Raw genomic sequence first — 24,020 nt, 5'->3', positions numbered from 1 at the left:
TGGGTGTAGCCACTGGGAGGCAGGCACTTCCAGGAGAATTGGGGAGATTGGAGAGAGAGGTCCGAGTATTTCTTCCTACTGCTGTCTCCTTGACAGTGAGATGGTTCTGGCAGTGGTTGCTTCCTCATCAGCTATAGTTCCTGCTTTGTGCCCCCCTGCCCAGTACGCTAGCCCCTTCCTTTACTCCTACTAGTTTTGGGGTGATAATCTCTTCCCACTGTTGCTAATCCCTGTGTTGATTTTCTGAACTCTGCCCATGCCCCTGTGCTTAAATCCCTTAACTTAAAGCTTTCTAGAAGTTAAAAATCTTTGCATGTGCCATCTATTTTCCTCCTGAGAAAGACCTTGACGGATACAGTCATAGCAAGTTATGTTGCCTCCACTTGTAAAATCTCAAGACCTTTCCAGTTAGAAGTAGCTGTCTCCTAGGTGTCAACATTCACCTTCAACACGCACAACTACTACAAACTCCAGAACATGAGTCATGGTTGGCTAGACTGAGAGTTCTTCCAGGGAAGGGACACTGTTCTGAGTATAGGTGGATTCAGCCTCCCCCACCCCTGCACTTAGCCCAGCTCCTGGCATATAGTAGGTGTTCAGTAAATGTCTCTGACAGAGGCAGCACCCTTGGGCCCCAAGAGCTTCCACTCTCAGCTCCCTGCCTCCTCCCCTACACCACCTGCAGCGTTGCTGGCACCTGTAGGATATGGATCACCATGCTGGCCAGCTGGTTTATTTCTTATTGTGCTTGACAGAAGGAAGTTCATCCACGTGATTTTTGCAGTATCCAGAAAGGGTGGGTACAGTATGTCCTGTGGTAAAAAGCTTGTGTAGAAATGCAGGTTTTAGTTTCACCCCCACATAGTTGCTATTCTTACGTGAGAGTTGCCCCCCTCATCCCCCTAAGCCTTGAAACATTTTATTTTGAGATGTGCGATTACAGTCTATGAAACAAATGAGACAGGAGGTGGTCATGAAGAGCCCCAGTATGTTGTACCTGCGACCTATTCCCAAATGCTGCAGAGGAATTATTATTTAGTCTAGGCAGCCATGAGGCATGCTATGTTTTTAAGAAACATTTACATCCGGGTAGGCCTGATTTTCTAATATTCCTGGTGGGAAGCACTTTGAACCATAAATGCACACTGAAAGGCAATTGCTATGGAGACTGAACCTCTGCAGTGCATTTCTCGGAGTTTTCTTCTCTGAGAGCTTCAGCATGTGTCCTAGGCACGCTGCTCTGGATGGGGGGCCTGGGCCCTGCAGTGTTGGGGGAAGGAGGAGGCAGCCCACTTGGGATTGGAACCCTCCCCAGGACGGAAAGCTGGAGAAGGCCACCCAAGGTAGGGTGTGTGTGTCGGAGGTGGATGGGGAATAGGTTCTCAGGGTGTGCAGGTCCCCAGCTCGCCGGCCTGTGCGGGGACCACGTGCACGAAGCGCGCGTGGGGGCCCCTGGAGCGCAGCCGCGGTGGGTGACCGCGCAGCGTCCCAGGGCCCGGGGTACCGGGCGTGTGCCACCCTGCGCTTCTGGTTAGGTGGAGGGCCCGCGCCGCCCTTCCCCCGTCCCCCCCTTGCCTGGTGTGTGCGCGGCCTCGGCCCAGCGCCCCGCTGAGCGGTGCCAGAACCCGGGAAAGCGCGCGCGCACCCGTGCGTGTGTGTGTGTGTGTGTGTGTGTGTGTGTGTGTGTGACAGTGTGTGTCAGGTGACTTGGGTCACGCAGTCTCTCTCTCCCTCCTCAGGGAGGAACTGCCGCGCTCCGGCTGACTCCTCCGCCGGCAGGCGGGCGGGGCGGGGAAGGGGGCTCCGGGCGCGGTGGGAACCGCGAGACCCAGACCTGGACGCCGACCGCCGCGGGGGGCGCGCGGCCCTGCCTCCGCGGGCTCCAGCGAACCTCCAGACAAAACCCCAATTCAGAAAGAGGTTGCGAGCGGCAGGCGAGGAGGTTTGGCCCCCCACCAGGGTCCCCCGCCGCCCCCGGGACGGCCGGCCGTGGGAGCGATGAGCCAGGTGCTGGGGAAGCCGCAGCCCGAGGAAGAGGACGACGACGAGGAGGATGAACTGGTGGGGCTAGCGGACTACGGGGACGGGCCCGACTCCTCGGACGCCGACCCCGACAGCGGGGCGGAGGAGGGAGGTGAGCGCGGAGTCTCCCGCCCGGCCCCACGCCCCGCGCGTCCTCAGCCCGCAGCCGGTCCCTTCCCTCTGTGTCTTCCAGCCCCGGGCCAGACCAGGCGCGCGGGCCGCGGACTTGGAGGGGGTCCAGGAGCACAGAGTTGAGGAGTGGGGGTGGGGAGGGGCGCCCGAGGAGCCACCGCGGGCTGCAAAATGGGGGATACCAGGTGCAGGCGGCAGAGGGGGGACCCGGATTCGTGGAGAGAGCAGAGAGGAGGCATCTGGGCAGGAGGAACGTATGTTGTCTGTCCCCTTCCAGGGCCAGTATCTTCCCCCACCCCTCAGCCCAGCTCTCCGCAGGGTCTGGGGGTTGGGAAGGGGAGGGGACCGCCCGGCGCGTCCTGGGATCTCTTACTGAATGCTGCTGTGGAAGCCTGGTCAGATGTCGTGGCTAAAAAAGGCAGCCGGCGGCAGCGTGACTGGCAGGGTCGTCGGCAGCTGCGGGTGTCAGTCTTACCCCGTGTCGCCACGGGAGGGGTCCTTGGGCTGCCCAGGTCTGTGGAGTGGGGCATCCGTGGAGCCGCGGGGGGATGCGCGCAGGTGATGTGGGAGTCGCCGAGTGGCCGCGGGTTTCCCGGGATCCAGGCAAATACGGTTGTTAGGACACCTTATCTCTGCTCAGTGTCACCACCTGGGCATGGCGGTGCCTGCCCCGGAGTGAGCGCGGGCGGGGAAAGTCGTTACCGCTCAGAAGCAAACTCTATTTCCTGTTTAAGAAGCGGTATTTAGTAATTGTTCAGTCTGTGGGGGTTCCTGCATTTGATTCTTAGGGCCTAAGGAAGTTGAGAGTTTTTAGGATTCCAGAAAGGTTTATCTTTTTTGTCCGCCTCCAAAGCAAGGGAAAAATTCTCTATCGTAGGGTCACTTGAAAAGGTCAATAGAATCTGGCTGTTAACATCTAGATGAAGCTGTATGCTTCCAAAAGAAAGAACTAACTTCTAAACATTTCACTTTGAGGAAATTGTGTGAGGGATAGAACTACCTTTGTGACTTGATTTGGAAGAACTTTTATTGAAAATTCATTGAACTTATTTTAAAATTCCTACACAAAGCCTTTCTCTGGAGAACAGTTGCCATTATTTGACATATGATAGGTGCTATTTTCAATTAATCAGAAAGGGAAGAAAGTTTGAAAAAAGGGGGGGGGGGGCGGGGGAAGAAAGTTAAATAAGCCTTGGGCCTGAAAGATTAGAAAGAAGCTTTCTAAGTCACACTTTTTCATAGCGTCCTGTCTCCAGAGAGGGTTTGTGCTAATTCCCCATTTGCTTAAATTTGGTGTGTGCACCTGTGTGCTTCTTTCTTCTGCACTCCCCATAATTGGTCCCACAGTTGAGCACGTGGCCACGTTTTTGTGGATAAAGGCTTTCAGTCCTTTTGTTGGAGTCTCTAGGGCTACCTTTGGTAATTAAATTGTTCAGTCGCTTTGTTATTATTCAAATTGCTTTCATTAGCTCCTCCTAGATTCTTAGCAGACTCTAGAGATTCAGAATGGGGATGTATTTGCAAGATATTTGAAATGGTAGACACACAATAGGGTGCATGTGTGATACTCTTTTAAAAAAAGAAAAAAGAGAGGCTATATCTGGGAAGAAAAGCCCTGTAATTCGATATTGTCCTGGGGACCTGAGAGGTTCCATGGAAAGTACCGGAACTGCTTATTTATTCTGCAGTTCTTTAAGGGGGCACTTTTAAAATTTGATTTGATGACTTGAAATTGAAATGAAAAGAAAGCTTTGCCTGAGGGGTGGGATTTCCTGAACAAAGGGCTTCCCCAGAGCCTGGTCTTGAATGCTCCCCACTGCTCCTAACCTAAAGGCAAACTCATCTGTAACTGATGCTTTTCATTACTTCAGCAATAAAATCATCCCTCGTGAGTTCTTGGGATCAACATGGAATCTTGCTATAAAAGCATTGAGTGTATTTATGTGGTAAGAGGAGCAATTAATGAATATTTGCTCTTGCAAACATTCCTGAAGCTAGGTCTTTCTCCCTCTGGGCCTGCTGTGGGTAGTGGTCTATTCTCAAAAGACTTCCTCTATTATCTCAGGTTCCTGTTCTTTCCGTGTCCCTGACTTTGATTTTGGGGTGTACGCCCGACTGCAGAATCACTATCAGGGCGTTCACTTTCTAGAGTGGCAGATAGGGTCCTCAGTCAGCAGTTCTAGCAGCAATTATTCCTGACAGTGTCATGCCAGCCAGTATGGTCCTGGGGAGTCGAGATGAGGGTGGAGGCCAGGAGTTGTGACTTCCCTTTCTGGAACCTCAGAGTGCCACCAAAGGATCATCCCAATTTCTAATGGGCCCTGGGCACATGTTGCATTAGAATCCTGTATTATTTTTGGCGAATTACGTTTACCGACTCTGTAAGAAATGAAATGTGAGGGGAAAGGGACTTATTTACTCTAAGGAAAGATGGGTATGGTATATTTTGAACCATGAACAAAGCATTTCTCTAATGAACCCCCTTCCCCCTTTACCTTCCTAATGGACTTTATTTAATGCCTTTGCTTAGTAGAGACCTGGGGCTTTTCCCCTGAGGTTTAGAAATCTACCCTGCAGGTGGCATGCCCGACTAGGTGGCATGCCTTACCTAGGCATCACTAGGTAAGTTGCAAACCAGTTTATCAGGAGCTGTGCAGAAGAAGGTAGATTGAAAGTGGATAGCGTGAATTTCATTTCCATTAGTCTTGGAAGGAACCTCTGATCTTATTTTTAAGACGAGGGCCACGTAAGTTTTACCACATTGTGCTATGCACTTCTCCAGCTTGCACTCCAAATTTTACTCATGAATAGCAGGAGTGTTCTCGGGCACTTTAGTTCTGATAAAGACAGATTTGGGCACCTCTCAACCTCCCTTTGAGAGTTGTTAATCAGAGATAAGGTGAGTCTCACCTTCAACCTCCAGGCTCCAGATAGAACTCTAGAGAATGGAAGCAATCAATAAGCCATTAAAAAACAATTGCAGCAGAAATGATTTTTAGACACATGGAGTTTAAATCTTTAGTAAATTACTGTGCTTTAAACACTGCAATAACACGCGGCGCCTGGATGGCTCTGGCAGTTGAGGGTGAGCGTCCAACTCTTGATTTGGGCTCAGGTCATGATCTCACAGTGAGTTCGAGCCCTGACTCAGAGAATCCTTGGGATTTTCTCTCTGCCCCTGCCTTGCTCATTTTCTCTCTCTCTCAAAATAAATAAATAAACAACAAAAAAAAACTGCAATAAGAAGGAAAGCAGTGAAAAGATCATATTTAATCAGAAAGTGAAATTGTTTTTTTCCCAAAGTCTCTCCCAATTTTTAAGGGAAAGACACTATATACACTTGGCTAAAACAGCTGCTCATCCACAGCCCAGCTACGTGTGTGTGTCTTATTTCCACGGCAGCCTGTGAAGTCTATCCTAAGAGAGCAAGTGACAGTTTAGGTCGTTACTAGAGGCATGAAGAATCCACCGGTCAGCCGGTGATACTTGTAAATGCAGTGAAACCACCTGTTTGCATCTATTAATCATGAGTGTCAGCTTTTTTTTTTTTTCTTTAAAGTAATTTAAAAGTTATTAGTGAATTCATCCTCTCACTGTTCCTTGAGTGTAAGTAGAGATAGATAATTTTTCTCATGATAGTGAGACTGTGGCTCAGGGGTGCCAGGACTTTTCTGCAGCCACATGAACTACACCTGATCAAAGTTTAGGAGAGAGACAAGTTCGTGGATATGTAATCCCTTTCCTTGTAGTTCTGTCTTATCCAAAAAGAGTTGGGTTGACCTCAGCCCTGGCTATGCCTAATCTCTTGGGTTTCCCTATAGCCCTGGAAATACAGAGATACAGAAGAATTGGAATAGATGAAATACAGAATAGTTAATAGTGACCAAAGTCACACCTTAGACATGATGCTTGTCCGAATACATATATTTAGTGAGCATATTTTTAAAAGTATTTTTTAATTTTAATGTTCATTTTTTTATAGAGAGAGAGAGTGTAAGCAAGGAAGGGGCAGAGAGATGTCAGCACAGAGCCCGACATTGGGCTCAAACCCACAAACCCGTGAGATCGTGACCTGAGCTGAAGTCAGATGCTTAACCTACTGAGCCACCCAAGCACCCCATAGACGACATAGGTTTATATTAGATGATTTGTAAACATATTGCAGTGATTCATAGAATCTTGATTCTATACTTTTTTTCAGAAATCTCTCCCATTTTTATATCAGAACACATAAGGTAGTCTGATGGGGAAAAAAGAGGCAGAAACTAAGTTCTGGAGTTCTGGATAAGGGATGTAGCTCTGAGTTTGAAAGATCATCATTGTCAGTCCCAGGTGTCTCTCTGTTTACCCTCTGCTTCAGTCAGTCCCCTGACCCTCATAGCTGTGGTTGGTGACACGGATTCATTTCCTACCTACCACAGCCACTTCTTCTCTGCTCATTTTTCTTACTTTCTTCTCTACCTCCTTTATTCTTCCTTATCTTTTTTTTCTTTTTCAAATCTTTTCTGTTCTTCCTCTCTGCGAAAGCCCTCAAGCTCTCTTGTAACTGGCTTTCCCTGGTTCTGCTGTGATACTCAAGACAAATGGGTTTTTCACTCCTGATCTAAATCATTCAAGATGCTGTCGACTTTCTCCTCTTGAGGACCTTCGGGGGAGACTCCTACTCAGTTTCTCAGTGTGTAAAGTAGAGGACCACAGAAAACCCACCTGGATCACTCTCAAAGTGATGGTAAAAAAAAAAAGTTCACGAGAACTTCTTGCAAAAGTGTTGGTAAATCAGAACACATCAGAAATGTTACTGAATATATATGTCAAGGAAAAACTTATGTATGGGATTATGTTTTCAGTGACCTGCCAGTGTGATGTGAGAGGATTTCATAAAGATTTGGTGTTCCCACATAAATAAAAATTGCCTTCAAAAATTTTCATGCCTGGGGCACCTGGGTGGCTCATTGGTTAAGCCTCTGATTCTTGGTTTCAGCCCAGGTCATGACCTCACAGTTTTGTGAGTTCCAAGCCCTGCATCAGGCTCTGTTCTGACAGTGTGGAGCCTGCTTGGGACTCTCTTTCCCTCTCTATTTGCCCCTCCCCCACTCACTCTACCTCTGTCTCTCAAAAATAAACTTAAAAAATTAAAAAAAAATAAAGTTTAAAAAACAAAACAACCCCCCCAAACTTTCATGCCTTTGAAAATATATGTTCTGTTTTCTGTTTGCATTTCATTCTCCTAAGTGTTAATCAAATGGACAATGAATCTTTATGATTTTTGCATATTCTCTTATTAGTGGTATTATTATTCATATATTTAATTTCCATGTGGGATGGAATTTCTCACTGAGCTCCAGGGTCCTTTTTTTTTTTTTTTTTTTTTAAATTAAGTAGGTTCTACACCCAACATGGTGCTTGAACTCATGCCCTAAGATTGAACCATGCTCTACTGATTGAGCCAGCCAGGTACCCCTGAGCTCCCGGCTCTTGAATGTGTAAATAGCTCCATTGATCAGAAATGTAAAGGACCACATATAGTGTTGCAAATAGAAACAAACCAGAGGCTTCTTCCTAAAACTGTTAGTATATAGAAACTTAAGCCTTTGTTGACCCCAGAGAATACTAATAGCAAAGAAATTCTAACTTTCCCTGAAGGCTATGTGAGCCTTAATGTGGCCACATTCCACAAAAGACCCTCTCATTACCTAGGCTAGGGCTGGAGTAAAAAAAAAAACAAAAACAAAAAGAAAAAAAAGAAAGAAAGGGGGGTGCACCTGTATGCACAGGCTGATAGAGACTTATAGATAAGGACTGGGGTCACACAGCTGGTACATGGCAGAGCTGGGACTTGAACCCCAGTTTGTCACTCTCCTTATATTTTTGTTTTTTTGAGAGAGAGCCTGCACGCAAGCTCACCACACATTACAAGTAGGGGGCAGAGGTAAAGAGAGAGAATCCCAAGCAGGCTCCACACTCAGTGAGGAGCCCACACAGGGCTCCATTCCACAAAGGTCAGATCATGATCTGAGCTGAAACCTAGAGTTGGACTCTCAACCTGCTGAGCCACCCAAGCGCCACCCCCCCGCCCCAGTATTTTTTAAACCATTTCAGTTGCCATCACTTTGCCACCATGTTATCCTCATTTTTCGTTAAATCTTTGTTTCACTTTCCCGTTTTGGACCCGTTCAAAGGTTATCATCTGTTGGGGAACTTTCCTTAATTATAGTAGTTTTCAGTTGTATAATACTTAAGAATTTATGAAGTGCATTTCATATGATGTCTCGTTCTCTCCAAAGAGACCTCTTGAGGTTAAGGAGGCAAGGCCGATGTGTTAGCAGGGCATCAGGACTTTAGTTCCCATTTTCCTGATTTCTGGTTCCTTCTTTGTTGTGAACATTCCCAACCCACAGATGAGTCAAGTGTGGCTCCTAGACAGCCCTGTGCTCAAGGTGCGAGGCATCTGTCCCTTCCTGTGTATGTATCAGGCCTATTGGGTTTTGACAGGGATCTGCCAGTTATTGATGAGGTAATTAACCTGTCCAGTTACGTGGTGCGTCCCCATAATGCTGTTCCATGGATGGTGGGGTTTCCCTAGTATTTTTAGCAATCTAGTTACAAAGCCAGACTGTTTGGAAAATTTGGGTACTGACAGGACCCAGTACAAGATAGCTAAGTTATGTTCAGTGCCCCTGACCAGTAGATAAACTACCGAGGCATAAAGTTCATACTCTTGATACTCGAGTGCTAATCTGGGCCAAAGTCAGATAAGAAGTTTCCTTTTAAAGCTTCTGTTAATTTAGCTTCAAATCCTGTTTAGTAGCTCTAATTCATTCATCCTAACCAACAAACATCTATTGAATGTTTATTGTAGTAAGTATTGAGGCCTCTGTTTTTACATCTGTAAAGGGGAAACATTATCACCTTGAGGATTAGAAGTGACACTGTTTTGAGCATGGTGGCCAAGGCTAAAACCTTTCAAAAATGCCCTCACCGCAGCCAACAGGATTAGAGGAAAATGAGCCATTGAGGCATGGGCTTGCATCAAATCTGCATTCCCACATCAAACCTGTCTGTGACCTCATGTGTTCCCACTCTTCCTCCTCTTGGGAGTTCCTGGATTCTTTCCTCACCTGAGCTGCAGGTAGACAGGCACCCCACACTCCACACCTTCAAATACCTGTTCATCCTCTTTCCCTTTACCATCTTTGTGAATGGGGCCTTGTTGGCTTGGTCTGCCAGGTTGGGAACTCGGGGCTTCTTTCTCCCTTGTCCTCTGCGTCCTGGGGATTACTAAATACTATTGAGTCAATTGGAATTTCTTACAGATTCGTTCCTTCCGACCATTTACATGGCCTGTGCCTAAGTTCTTTCATTTTTCATTTGTGTTCTAGAAATGTTGCAGGATTTTTTACCTCAGTACCCGGGGTTCGTTGTCTTGCCGCTTCAAAGAATGAAGAGGTGGACACAAAATGAGCAGCAGGCAAAAGTTTATTAGAGTAGAAGATCGGAAAGGGAGAATAGTATGAAAGCTCTCTTTACAGAGAGGGGGCATTCAAAAGTGAATGCCTGCTACAGTAGGCAAGGGTGTTTGTTTTACAAGGTCCTGGTCAGCCCTCCCTTCCCTTCCCCCTCAGTCCTTCTCAGGTCCTACCCTTACTGGATTGATAGCTCTAGGTGCTGGGTTGTCCATTCCTGATTGGCTCGTTTTCATTGTATGAGGGGTGGGTCTACAGCCATGTTCCTTGTGGGTCCTACGTTTTATGGTCTACTACTTATTTTTAGTTAGGTCTTTAGTCAAATTCCAGAGGGAAACTTAAGGGGGAGTAGGTGGTATCTGTTACATTCTTAAGAGGAGCCTTATGCCTGAGGGGGTTTGCTGTGGTTAGGCAATCCCAGCATTGTTCCAAAATAGTGTTTTTCCCCACCCAGGAACCTCAGGTTCTAATCTTTTCTTTGTCTGCCTACTGAATCCTATCTTTTCCTATTATAGAACAACCTAACTGCTGTCAGGGGAGGAAAAACTTATCCTCTTTTCTCTTAGGTTCTGAATTGGGAGCCTGCAAATTAAACTTTTGTCAGTTGACAAAAGATAGATTAACGAGAAAAACAGATTTAGTTATATACTAATGCCTGAGAGTACACAGAAAATGCAATTTAAGAGGTGTTTAGAGGGGTGCCTGGCTAGTTCAGTTGGAAAAGCATGTGACTCTTGATCTGGGTGTGGAGATTACTTAAGTGAATAAATTAAAAAAAAAAAAAAAAGAGGTGTTTAGAATTCCAGGCTTTATTACCATCTTAATAGAGGGTTGGGAGGAGCTGAGGGGCAGTTCTGTGAGAATGAATGACTTCTTGGAAGGGAGTTGGGGAAAGGGCATTTATGGGAAAGCAAATGACTTTTTGGAAAGATAATGGGCCCGCCGGAGAAAAGATGGGAGGTAGGATTATTTGGGGACGGAGGAAGTTTTGGGGTGATGGTGGGGTGTCTGGAGCCGACAGCCAAGAAAGAATTCTTGAAGACGTCTTTGGTGCAAAAAGGTGATAAAGCATGGGGTCCGGGGACAGGACCCGTGGGCTGGAAGAGCTGCACTGCAAGCATGGGGGTGACCAATTTATGGAGTCGGGGAGATAAGGTCAAGAGGGAGTTTCTAAAGAGACTTTCACATGCTAAAGACTTACTGGAGGTCTAGCTATTGTCAAGCTAAGGTGGTTTTTCCTTCTAGCAAGTCAGTAACCTGAAGACCACAGGGAGTTCCTGGACTTCAGGCTGTGATGGGATGGCCTTTTTTTGGTAAACTGGTGCAGACTCTTATCAGTTTAATCCTTTGTTTTTTGCCCTTTCTTGTTTTGGCGTAGCCAGGAGTGCCCAAGGAATATCATACATGTCCCACCTGGGGGGGCGGCAGGGGTGGGGGGGCGGACTGGTGCAGTTAGCCTGCATTGTGCCCTTAGCTTGCCCCACGCTCCTTGCTCCTTCGTCAGGGACCACATCTGTTTGGGTGTGGTGTCAACTTCTCTTCTGACTTGTCTCCTTCTTCACTGAGAGATTAGAGTTGTTTCAGGGAAGATTTGTGGCAATTGAGTTCTTTTGGGAGGCTCTGCTTTAGGCAAATAAGGGATTTCAGGGACTCCAAAAACTTTTAGCTCAATATAATTTTTATGCCACAGTGGCTTATTCGAAACCCCTTCACTGTCTCCACACTGACCCCGCCTAGGGAGTCTGTTTCTGGAATGAACTTCTTGAAGTGTAAATCTGATCATACTAGTCTCCCGTTAAAATCCTTAGTGATTTCTTCCTGGCTTTCAAGGTAAAATCTAAACTTCTCAGCATCTCATTGATGAGCAAGCAGAGTCTAGCAGTGGTTGACAAAATATTTTTGACCGGGATCCACAATAAAATGTATATATTGTGAACCTGACACCACATAAGTCTAAGTAAACCTAAAAGAGTTTCGCTAGCAGTGTGTACTCATATTATGCATGAGGTACGCTGGTATTTCCCAGCTTCTTCTACTTTCTTTGTTGCAGTTTTTGTTTGCTGTGGAGATAACAGACTTCTGTATCAACTAACCTATTCAAAGATATTTATTGGACTCATGCCATATGCTTTGTAATTTGCCTGTGTATATATGGGACAATACATACAATATATACAGACAATAAACAGACAAGAAGACAGATGTACAAAGTAAAAAGATAGTTTTGTATAGCAGTAAGAAGACACAGGATTATCAGGAAGTGATGGGGCCTCATTCAGCTGAGAGGAGGTAAAATCGCTGCTGGGCTGAGTGGGAAGAAAGCTAACGGAAGCCTGCCAGGCTGAGGGAGGAGCAAGTCCAACGGGGAGGTGAGGAGGAGGTGAGGAACCATAAGGCCACTGTGGTTGCAGGATAGGGAATCAGTAAGGAAGATAAACCAGGCCCGGGATGAGAGGACAGCCCATGTAGGGCCTTTTGGGGGAAAGAAGGTGTTTGGATTTTATGTGAAATGCTGTGGGAAGCCATTGGACTCTGTGCAGCCCTTTCTTGCCTTTAAACTACATTCCTTAAACTCCAGGAAGGCCAGGATCTCTTCCTGGCATGACCTTTCCCTCATTCATCACTTTTATGCCTCCTTTTCTTTAAGACTCAGATATTTCTCCAGGGAGCCCTCTCTCTGAGCCCATAACACCTTAGATAGCAGTGCACTGTAACTGTCAGTTTTTCTTGTCTGTTTTCTCCTCAAATCACTAAGGAATGAATCATTTCTTTGTGTCTGCAGCCCCTGGCTCAGCCCCATCTAACACACACTTGGCAGATGATCAGGGAACCTTTATGAAACTGAACAAACTGCCCTCTGGTAAATTTCACCTCCTCCAGGCAACTTCCTGCACACCTGCTGACACTTTTTTAAAGAGTCCTCCCTGGGATTCCATCTCCAGTCCCAAATCCTGTGGTTCCTTTCTGATCTTTCTTTTTTAAAAAAGTATTAGCCCTTTCATTGCAGCTCTCATCCTTCATTCTTCTCCACACGTTTATCTTTCTCACGATGTTCTTTTTTTTTTCCTTATTTATTTATTTAAGTAATTTCTGTACCCATGTGGGACTCGAACTCATGATTCCAAGATCAAGAGTCACATGCTCTACCAACTAAGCCAGTCAGGTGCCCCTCTCAGGATGTTCTTGAGCAAGTGGTGATGCACAGGGAAAGGTTAATGGAGACAGCCAGAGGTCTAGAAGGCCAGGAGGTTGGCTGCTGCATTTCCTAATGTGCACCCCTTGCTACCTCTCCCAGAGTGGGATGAGAGGCTCTGCAAACCCCCACAGGGTTTCAGAAGCAGAGATACTTGAGGGGAGGTGGGAGAGGATTAGGGGAGAGATTTTTTTATTTTTTATTTTATTTTATTTATTTTATTTATTTTTTATTTTTTAAATATTTTTATTTATTTTTGAGACAGAGCATGAGCAGGGGAGGGGCAGAGAGAGAGGGAGACGCAGAATCCAAGGCAGGCTCCAGGCTCCGAGCTGTCAGCACAGAGCCTGATGCAGGGCCTGAACTCACAGACCGTGAGATCATGACCTGAGCTGAAGTTGGACGCTCAACCAACTGAGCCATCCAGGCGCCCCGGGGAGAGATTTTTTTAAAATACATACCGGATCTGGGGCGCCTGGGTGGCTGAGTTGGTTAAACATCCGACTCTCTTGATTTCAGCTTGCTCAGGTCATGATCTTGAGGTGCATGAGTTCAAGCCCTGGGTGGGGCTCTGCACTGACAGGACCCCGCTTGGGACTTTTTCCCTTCCTCTCTTGCCTCCCCTCCCTGACTTGTTTTCTCTCTGTCTCTCTCTCAAAATAAAATTTAAAAGACCTTAAAACATACACACACACATACATACATATATATATATTATATATATATATACATATATACATATACATATACATTTACATGATCTGTATCAGACCCTAGAGGCCCATCACCCTTGAGAGCAATGGCAAATCAATTTTTTTTTTTGTTTTCTAAAGTAACCTCTATGCCCAACGTGGGGCTTGAACTCATGACTCCAAGGTCAAGAGTCACATACTCTACCAACTGAGCCAGCCAGGTGACCCTAGAGGAGGGATTTTTGTCAGCAGTCCTCTGTGCTGTAAAAAGCCTCTCCTGATCAATAGCAAAGTGTTTTTCACTGTGGTTCACATAACAAATACATTTATATTGTAAACTAGCACCACATATGTGTAAGTAAATTTAAAAGAGTTTTACTGGTCGTATGTGCTCTTACTATGCATGATGTACTCTGTTATTTCCTAATCTCTTCTGTTTTCTTTGTTGCAGTTTTTGTTGAATGCCATCTGATTGTTGGCTAAGGCCTAGGTGAAGATACCACATACCATCCCTACGAGCTTGGGCACCTTCCTTTTCCCAGAATCCTCAGGTGCAAACAGACTTGTACCTCCTCATCGGATGGGGGTGGAGGGAGTATAAAAGTTTGCAGAAAGGTCTAGCAAGGTACCTGACATGGAGTATATTTCTGTCCATATCAGCTAAATGTAAAATGCATCTGTATGGGTCTGAGGAGTCTCCACAGAGTTGATGGTACCCTTGCTGACCTGGCCTACCATTGCCCAACAGTTTACCGTTGGTGGCTCACTCTTGAATTTGGCAGGAAAAAGGAAATATTTCTAACTGTGTGTGTATGTTGTAGTGGCATGTGTATCTCATTTCCCACCCTGTCTGTGTACGTAAACATGCATATACACCACCTCCTCTCTGCACAGTGGCCTCCATCACCTCCCCACTCTCCCAGGAGGAGGAGGTCCATCCTCCAGGGCAACAGTGTGGATGATCATGCCGCATAGACACTTGCAGACCCTGCTGAAGATAAGTTAAAATCTAGACTGACATTCAGCAGTATAAATTGGGAAGAAACAAAGACGTTTACAGACACTTAGATGTTTTTGTGTTTGTGCATAATTTGGTGTGGAGTTTTGCTTTCTTTGGTTGGATTGAGTTTTGCACAGCAGGGAAGATTGGATAGACTTTTGGATGGGCCAGCCCTCAGTCTGAATGCTACTTGACCTTCCTGAGCCTGAAATTTGTTTAACTGTGAAGTGGAAATAATACTATGTATTCCTGAAGGAGTTAAATGGGATAAAGAGTGGAGAGTGCCTAGCACAGTACTTGGCATATGGTAGTTGCAGAGTTTTCAGCGCTTGCATATTTTCCTGTTCTACAAAAGGCATTGTGCCTTTACCTGAATTTGGGCTCTGCTCTTCTTGGAGAGCATCCTTCCCCTCCATCCCCATCAACCCCATCCAAATCCTGCACTGGTTTGTCTGCGTTCATAACCCCTATAATACACTGAGTACAACCCACTGCCTATGGGCATTTCTCTCCTACTCTTTGCATTGATCTAACACTAGCTGTTTGTGAGGTGATAATAGAGTAACTACAGCTCTTGAGGTTTCCATTTTTGTCCTTGAGAATACATTATTTTTTTTTTTTTCCTTGGAGGCACTGGGGTGGCTCAGTCAGTTTTAAGCTTCCAACTCTTGATTTCAGCTCAGGTCATGATCTCACAGTTTTTGGGTTCAAGCCCCATGTCTGGCTCTGCATTTACAGTGTGGAGCCTGCTTAAGATTCTCTCGCTGTCTGGGGACACCTCAGTAGCTCAGTCGGTTGAGCGTCTGACTTCAGCTCAGGTAATGATTTCATGGTTTGTGACTTCAAGTCTCACATCAGGCTCTGTGCTGACAGCTCAAAGCCTGGATCCTGCTTCGGATTCTGTGACTCCCTCTCTCTCTGCCCCTCCCCTCCTTGCACTCTCTCTCTCTCTCTCAAAAATAAATAAACATTGGGGCGCCTGGGTGGCGCAGTCGGTTAAGCGTCCGACTTCAGCCAGGTCACGATCTCGCGGTCTGTGAGTTCGAGCCCCGCATCAGGCTCTGGGCTGATGGCTCAGAGCCTGGAGCCTGTTTCCGATTCTGTGTCTCCCTCTCTCTCTGCCCCTCCCCCGTTCATGCTCTGTCTCTCTCTGTCCCAAAAATAAATAAACGTTGAAAAAAAAAATTAAAAAAAAAAAAATAAATAAACATTAAAAAAAAATAATCAAAAGACAAAAACTTTATGACAACCACTTAAGAAAATGTGGAATTGAAATCACAACTTAAAGATTATTTAATATTTTGAAATATTTTTGTGTCTTCCATGACTCGCTATACATTAAACATTTTTTTTTGAAACTAATTTTAATAATATATGTATATAAATGTGTTTCCTTTTTAAAATTAAAGCCAGGGGGGGTGCCTTCCTGGCTAAGTTGGAAGAGCATATGACTCTTGATCTCAGGGTCATCAGTTTGAGCCCTATGTTGGGTATAGAGATTACTAAAAAATAAATAAATAAATTAGCCTAAAAATTTTTAAATGAAATCAAAGCCAAATCCCTTTGATGATTGCCCCCAAATCTTTCACTCATGCAGTCTTTGTTTGCTGCACATCCTTCTGGATCCTTTTCTAATGCATTTTCACAAGTATTTATATTTTCTACGGGTTTGAGATGACTAGTCCTGATGTCATTTTAACCTTTGCCTCCTACTTCCCAGCACTCTATCCCTTTGTACTACGTTCTGAGAGGATTGGATGTTCTAGTTCACTACTGCCCTCTTAATCTGTTCTTATTCTGCTTTTCAATCCTATATCTAACCTCCCCCCTACAATTACATTTTTATTTCTAAGGTCTCTAAGGCCATATTTTCCATGGTTGCTCTTGTTCTGAAATTGTCTGTTCCTGTTTTGTGGATACCACCTTTTCTCTGAAGATTTTAATTATACCTGAAACTTTACTCTGACTCCTTTATGAACTCTGCTTCTTCAGATGTATGTTCAAGTGTATGTATGTTAGACATTTGAGGAAATGTCTGGAGAGAAGATAGTACTGCTTCTAGCTGTTGAATCCACACACTGTAGTGAGTTAGGGAAGGTCAGAGTACTTGAAGGGTGGAAGTGTGGGTAGCCCCCCGTCTTTCTGGGCATCCTGAGCTCCTAGAGCACCTCCTCCCCTCTCCTACACGAGCTCCTATAGTCTGCTCCCACCTGGAAGTGTGCACTGGGCGGTAGGAGTAGTGCACAGAGTTCACCTACTGGCTTCTTCTCACTATGATTCTCCAAATAACAGCCCTGATGGTTGTCTTCATGTCCTTTCCGGTTTGGGCTTCCACCAGTTCTACCTTCTGCAGCAGAATCTTACTAATTCTGGTCAAGGGCTACAGGTTCCCTCTTCAGTCTGACCTTGGTGTTTCTTAGGGATTTCTCTGTAATCTCAGCTTTGAGGGGTTTTGTTTGTTTGTTTGTTTGTTTGTTTCAAGCTCAGGTATCTATGTTTATTTGTTCATCCATTTATTTATGGTTTATACCTTTTCTGTTATTTTTAGGGATTCACTGAGGGAGGGGAAGACCATGACGTGTTATCAGTCTGAAAATTTTAAAACTGGAAGCCCTGTTTTCTCTTTTAATTTATGCCCTGCTTTTACCAAGACTGACTTGTAATGACAGTACTGAGAGTGAGTAGCATATAATGACTGATGAAGAAGAAAGCTGGTGACTTTTTGGGTGCTTTACTTCTGCATTACTGCTTCTATAGTATATTATCAGCAGATTGTTGAATTGGGTCGAGCTGGACTGGAAAAGAATGTGTGGGTAGGGTGGGGGTGAAGTGTTACATAGAGTGGAATAGTGGCTGCGCACATCTGTACCTGCTTACTTTTTTTCAGTTCTTGTTTTACCTGAAACTTGTGTGTTTACCTAAACCTGCTGCAAATTAAAACATCAAAATATTATATATAGTAAATGAAATTCACTAAGACATTATCAAGTATTAATGTGTTCTAGATGATTGTTATCATTGTCTAGACAAGAGTTATCATTTCATGTGGTTATTGTTAGTTACAGTAAGAGAAAAAAGAATCACTTTCCAGTTACTATTGAATTAGATTGGGACCAGGGAGTGAGAAAGACATAAGAGGTGTTGTCGGAAGGAATATTGGACACGTTTTCATTTCTTTGAATATATTGCTAGGAGTGGAATTGCTAGGTCATGAGGTGACTCAGTGTTTAACCTTCTGAGAAACTGCCAAGCTGTTCAAAACACATCATTTTACATTCATACCCGTACTGTATGAGGGTTCTAATTAGCCCATAGCCTCATCAACACTTGTTACTGTTGATCTTTTTTATTATAACCATCCTAGTGGTTGTGAAATGACATCTTACTGTGGTTTTTATTAGTATTTCTCAGATCGCTAATGATGTGGGGGCCTCACTTCATGTGCTTTTTGGCCATTTTTGTGTGTTTGGAGAAATGTCCATTTAGGTACTTTGCCCATTTTTTTTTTTTTATTAGGTTGTCTTTACTGTTGAATTGTAAGAGTTCTTTATATATTCTGGATACTAGACCCTTATCACATACATGATTTGCACATGTTTTCTTCCATTCTGTGGGTTGTCTTCACTTTCTTAACAGCGTCCTTTGAAACACCCATGTTTGAAATTTTGATGAAGTCCAAAATTCTCTATTTGATGCAACTCAAATGCATAAGCATCCCTTTAAGGCATAGAGACTCTGATGATCCAGGCAAGGAAGACATTGCTATGGATTGCTAAGGCTGGATTTTTTCCCTGCACAGTTTGCTCCAGGAAACCTCTACTCCTCACACTCCAGATTTGCTGGTTGTGATGTGGAATTGTACAGGTTTTCTGGCCCTCTGGAATGGTGTGACAGGTAGTGACACAGCATTCTTCAGTGTTCTGCACTTCCTAACAGGCCCCTCCATGAGTGGAGTGAGGTAGTTAGCACTCACGGCGTTTGGAAGAGTAGCACTGTCAGTGAATCATAAATCCCATCTGAGGTGGAAGTGAAAGTCCTCTAATTAACCACTGTGACGGCGACTCACCCTCATTCTTGTTTTGTGGTTTCTCCAGTTCTGGACTTCAGCGATCCCTTCAGCACTGAGGTGAAGCCGAGAATCCTGCTCATGGGCCTGAGGAGAAGCGGCAAGTCATCTATTCAGAAAGTTGTCTTTCACAAAATGTCTCCCAACGAAACACTGTTCTTGGAGAGCACGAACAAGATCTGCAGGGAAGACGTTTCCAATAGCTCCTTTGTTAATTTTCAGATTTGGGACTTCCCAGGACAGATTGACTTTTTTGACCCTACATTTGACTATGAGATGATCTTCCGGGGAACAGGAGCGCTGATATTTGTCATAGACTCCCAGGTAAAGCTCAGTCTCAGGTACATGGAAGTGCAGCCCCGCCCCCCGCAGCCCCTCCCCCCTCCCCCCCCCTCCCAGTTCAAACCAGTTCCTTTGTGATGGTTTTGGTTTGGTGTTTTTAGCTGTTTGAGTTCTGAGTTCACAGCTTGGCTCCACTCAGCTTTCGGTGGGGGTGGGGGAGTTTGCAAAGGGGAAAAGTCTCCCTCTGTGCATTCCTAACCAGTGAGCAGTGAGCAATGTGAGTTGAATTGAGTATGTCTCAGCGAATCACAGAAACCTCACAACCGGAGGGGACCACCATAGGGGCCAAAGACAGCAAATACGTGTCCCCCGTGAAACTCTTGGCAGACATCCACAAAACTGCACAGGTTCTCTGCAACAAAAATATGTGTATAAGTCTACATCTGAAAACGTTTACTCTTTCCTAGGAAGGCAAAGTTCTAAGGGTGCAGTTTTGCTTCTGAATTAAATTATTGTAGTTATTACTAGTACACAATTGATTGACAGTGTAACTATCATGTATTTTATAGGTAACTATTAAATATAAAAAGTAACATTTTGATGAGTGTATCTCTTAAGATGATGGATATTTTCCCACTTAATGTATTCATGCTTGAATAAGAATTTAGGATCAATTCTACTTTTGTTTGTGTAGATGTAAGCACTGAGAAACCTTGTTGACATAAATAAGTACATGGATTTGGTTGAGTTACAGCATCTGCTCAATTATTTAAACTCAAGTTATATCCTCTAAGCTGTCCTGTTTTCTACCACAAAGGGTTGTTTTTAGTAGTTTACCAAAAGACATCCTGATTGGGCTTTCCTTTAACTTTGAAAGTAAAGACATGGGGACCCCTTGACTGGTGAAGACCCTTGTTACCCAGGTATTAGTTACTCACTTTATCAGTATTCAAACTAGTCTTCTGAATTGTCTCTTTGGTACTCTGGGCCTTTCTCCTGTGAAGTAGGAGGCCATCAGTTAAAGGGGAGGAGGGGGAAGGGAAGCAGCAGGACCGCAGGTGCATCTCAGGCATGCCAGTATTAGGAAAGAGTACAGGTAACAGAATTGGGACAATGACACTCTTCAAACTCTCCATGTCCAGGCTCTCTTAGAAAGTGTCCTGGAAGCATAGCTTAGCCTCAGGTTTGTTTTGGTTTGTTTTTTAATTTTCTTTTTTAATGTTTTTTGTTTATTTTTGAGAGAGAGAGAGAGAGAGAGAGAAGGTGAGAGAGAGCATGTGGGGGAGGGGCAGAGAGAGAGAGGGAGACACAGAATCAAAAACAGGCTCCAGGCTCAGAGCTGGCAGCACAGAGCCCGATGCAGGGCTCGAACTCATGAACCCCAAGATCATCACCTGAGCTGAAGTCAGACACTTAACAAACTGAGCCACCCAGGTACCCCCCAAGGGCCCTCTTTTATAGCTGTGGAGGAATAAATGGCAGTAAGTCCTTCAAGAATGCACTAAACCAGCTCTAAGTTCAGGACATGATATTTCCCTGAAACTGGACCAACAATCAGACAGGTGGGCTCAGCACACCTGCCCCATCCAGGAATGCTGATGGTGTTAGGGAGGAAGGGATGTGGAAACTGTTAGTAACAATGGTTCTGAGCCCATGCTTGGAAAACCATTCTCTGAGAAGACTGCTCATGCCTGAGAGCATCGTAAATTCATTCAGGGAGCTAGGTGCCTGTTTAATATAATAATGAAATTTTCAGCTAAGCCTTTTAGTTCCAAGTGATTGCACTGTGTACTAACAGTGTAGCTGTAGGAGTGTGGCCATATGTTAGAAGGGGCTCTTTCTTTATTTTTCGGTGGGGGTGTGCAAGGGAGCGACTTTGCATTCTGGTGCCTGATCTGTGAACAACAGTGCCTCTCCTCCCATGGGCCCATCCGGAAATGCATGCTGTAGACACCTGCATCAGGTCCAGGGCCTGCTGTCAGTTACTGCTTTCCCGGCTGTCCCACTTGTACTGACCCGTTTTCTGGCCCATCTGTGGCCTTGGCAGGAGCCCCTACCTTCCTGCTGAGGTCTGCCAGCACCATAAATTAGGGAGCTTGATCTTAGAAGAGCAGCTGGGTTGTGTGCACGCTGCTGGATGGAGGGCGAGCTCTTGGATGTGTCCCACTCATCTGTCTCTTCTAAGCTCCAGTTTTTCCCACTGCTGTTTCTGGACTTGCTGAACTAGGTAGCAGCAGTAGTAGCCCTACCCTTGGGGAAGTAGATTCCAGTCAGATGACTCATCTTTTCAAGACAGTAGCTTAGTAAGTACTCACTTCAATACCATGTTGTGCTTATGTAGCAATTTGCATTTATAGAATTCAAATGTCCAGTGCAACTCTATCCTAGGTGTTTGTGATATGGCTATAAGGTGGCTAAAATAGGTTCACTTGCCTGTTTTTAAATTGCAGCTGTAATTTGGTTTTATTTTTTACCTGAACATGAAAAATGGAACTTAAATTTGGGTTGGTAAATATGTGTTTTGTTTTCTTTTTTTCCTTTTCCTAGCTGTAGGGCAGAGAAAGGTGTAAGAATGTTTGAGAAATTGGTCCTTTTAGGTTCCACTTTTTAAAATGTAGGAAAAATATTGAGAGCTGTCATTTACTAAAAAGAAGGAATAACTAGAGAAACTGTTTCAGAGTCTAATATATACTTTTCTATTGGAAGCAGACTGTAAAAGCCATGTTTTGGGGAATATTTATAGGATGTGGTTTCAAGCACTGAAAAGAAAAGCAAACTTCAAGGAGTCTTGGCAGCCTGAAGTCACTGCCTTTATTTCTAAGCAGGGCTCTTTTGGTCTGACGCCTCATATTTTTATTTTTTCCTTGTGAATCCCTCACAATGCCAGTATTGCCATATAAAGATATCACCAAGGAGAACATGTGTCCTCACAGAACGTTGTAAAATAAATGAGAATGAAAACATCAAGAGTGATTTCCTGTGAGCTAAATGCATGACACTGCCGGCCCCCCAGGCAGAGCCCACAAAATGTACCCCATCTCAGGGCCCCTGTTGGCCCCCTGAAGCCATTTCACTTGTGCCTTGAGATCCACCATGGAGTGTTGGCTTCATCTGCATTGGTGACTGTGACCTGCCTGTAATTCCTAGATATAATTTTTTTTAACTTTATTTATTCATTTTTGAGACAGAGACAGAGAGAGTGAGTGGGGGAGGGGCAGAGAGGGAGAGAGAGAATCCCAAGCAGGCTCCGCGCTGTCAGCACAGACCCTGATGTGGGGCTCGAACCCACAAACAATGAGATCATGACCTGAGCCAAAACCAAGAGCCGGACGCTTAACCAACTGAGCCACCCAGGCGCCCCCCTAGATCTAATTTTGGAATAGAAACAAGGCAGTGTATTTTCCCTGAATTTTTATTTGTTGTAGAAGATAGAAACCAACACAGTGGGGAAAAATCATCCATAATCCCTCTGCCCTAATAAACCAAGTATGTTCTTCTTTTAAATGTTATTTTTAGTCCTTGTAGGTATGTGCCACTTCATCACTTAGTTGGTAATCAGATCATTTTATATGCCTGGCAGGCAAGTTACAGTAGCAATTTCTAATCTTTTGAGATTGTGATACTCTCTTGACATTGGCTAGTTTTGCTCACCGACAAGGTCACTTAACTGCTTGACTCCCCTCTTTAGTTAAGGACATAAACAAGAACAATTGTTTATTAGGGCAGAGGGATTATGGATGATGTAAACATACAACAAAATGCATTCATTATGAGCATACATACAATTCAGTGAGTTTGATGAATGTATATACCTTGTAACCACTTACTTCACAGTCAAGATATGGAATATTTCCACCACCCAAAAAGGTTCCCTTGTGTCCTTTCTCAGACAGCCTCCCTCCACATTTCAAGATGACGTAAATGAATTCTGTTTGGTGTTTAGAGATACATATGTATATAGTAACGTATTGAGAGATGATTGAGAATAAACACTAAACTCAGGATAGTGGCTACCTCTGGAGTGTGGGAGGTAGAGTGATGGGGTAGGCTGGGAGGATGGAGAGAGACACACGGGGCTTCAGTGTCTACTGTTTGATTTCTTTCTTTCTTTCTTTCTTTCTTTCTTTCTTTCTTTCTTTCTTTCTTTAAGTTTATATATTTAATCTGTATACCCATTGTGGGGCTTGAACTCATAATCTTGAGATCAAGAGTCACAAACTTGGGGTTCCTGGCTGGCTCACTTGGTAGAGCATGCAACTCTTTGATCTCAGGGTTGTGAGTTTGAGCCCTGTGTTGGGTGTATAGCTTACTTAAAAAAAAAAAAAAAAAAAAAAAAAAAGTCGCACGCTCCTCCAGCCGAGCCAGCCAGGCACCCCTACTGTTTGATTTCTTAAACAGGGAGATGTGTATGCAGATGTTCATCATATTGTTACAAACGTGTCATTGGTAGGAAGGAGAAAAAAGTAGTATTGTGTTATTTGGGGTCGTTACTCTAGATGAGAGGTCAGCAAACGGTTTCTGTAGAGGGCTAGATGGTAAATATTTCAGGCTTTGCAGGCTGTACCATTTCCAAGGAGTTTCCGTAGAAGAAAACCAGTCATCTCTAACAATGCAACACAAACGCAGCCATAGACAACATATATATAAATGAGTGTGGCTGTGTCCCAGTAAAACTTTACTCGTAAACAACATGCAGTGGGCCCAGTTTGGCCCATGATTTGCTGACCTCTGGTCTAGACTAGTGGCTCCTAAACCTTTCATCCTGGCTCCTTCCTTATCCTCCCAGCGACCCATATCATGTTTTCACCTTGAACTGTTCATCACAGTTCACCAAGGGACTAAAACATTGGGGAAGAATAGTATCCCAGGGAAGGTCCTAGGTATGGAGTCGTTTTGAATTCATAAAACTTCAACTCTGATCTTAATGACTGTCATCAAGCTAAATCATAACTGCCTATAGCTGTGTTTTTCCAGCCTTTCTTTTTCATCTCTTCGTTAATGAAACTTAAGTTTTCAAACTTGAATTCCATGAAACTAGTTTTTATTTGGGCTTTTGCAAAATATCTTGGGGGGTTTGTACCCACACGATTTACAGATTAGGAGTGTGTATGAAAGAAAAAAGGTAACTGTGAGATAAGGTGATGGATAGATTAATTAACTTGATTGGGGG

The 24,020-nt window shown here is 44.5% G+C and overlaps 1 protein-coding gene and 1 long non-coding RNA gene across 2 annotated transcripts in view; one reads left to right on the top strand and one right to left on the bottom strand.

Moving 5' to 3' along the window:
* Nucleotides 1–717: 717 nt before the first annotated feature.
* LOC147581078 (uncharacterized) lies at nucleotides 718–2,830 on the bottom strand. The gene is made up of 2 exons (XR_015251387.1): nucleotides 2,528–2,830; nucleotides 718–825 (listed from the first exon to the last, which is right to left on the bottom strand). It is a non-coding gene; the product is annotated as an uncharacterized LOC147581078 (long non-coding RNA).
* The window catches only part of RRAGD (Ras related GTP binding D), a 41,271-nt gene continuing 18,957 nt past the window's right edge, over nucleotides 1,707–24,020 (top strand). The window contains exons 1-2 of the mRNA XM_025925676.2: nucleotides 1,707–2,134; nucleotides 18,597–18,892. Of these exons, the coding sequence (XP_025781461.2) occupies nucleotides 1,999–2,134; nucleotides 18,597–18,892 (432 nt within the window). The 5' untranslated portion in view covers nucleotides 1,707–1,998. The remainder of the gene's footprint in view (nucleotides 2,135–18,596; nucleotides 18,893–24,020) is intronic.

Source organism: Puma concolor, chromosome B2 (assembly GCF_028749965.1).
Source record: "Puma concolor isolate L17-30 chromosome B2, mPumCon1.1.hap2, whole genome shotgun sequence".
Taxonomy (NCBI): Eukaryota; Metazoa; Chordata; class Mammalia; order Carnivora; family Felidae; genus Puma; species Puma concolor.
The sequence above is the reverse complement of the archived record's forward strand: the minus strand, read 5'-3'. Positions and strand labels throughout refer to the sequence as shown.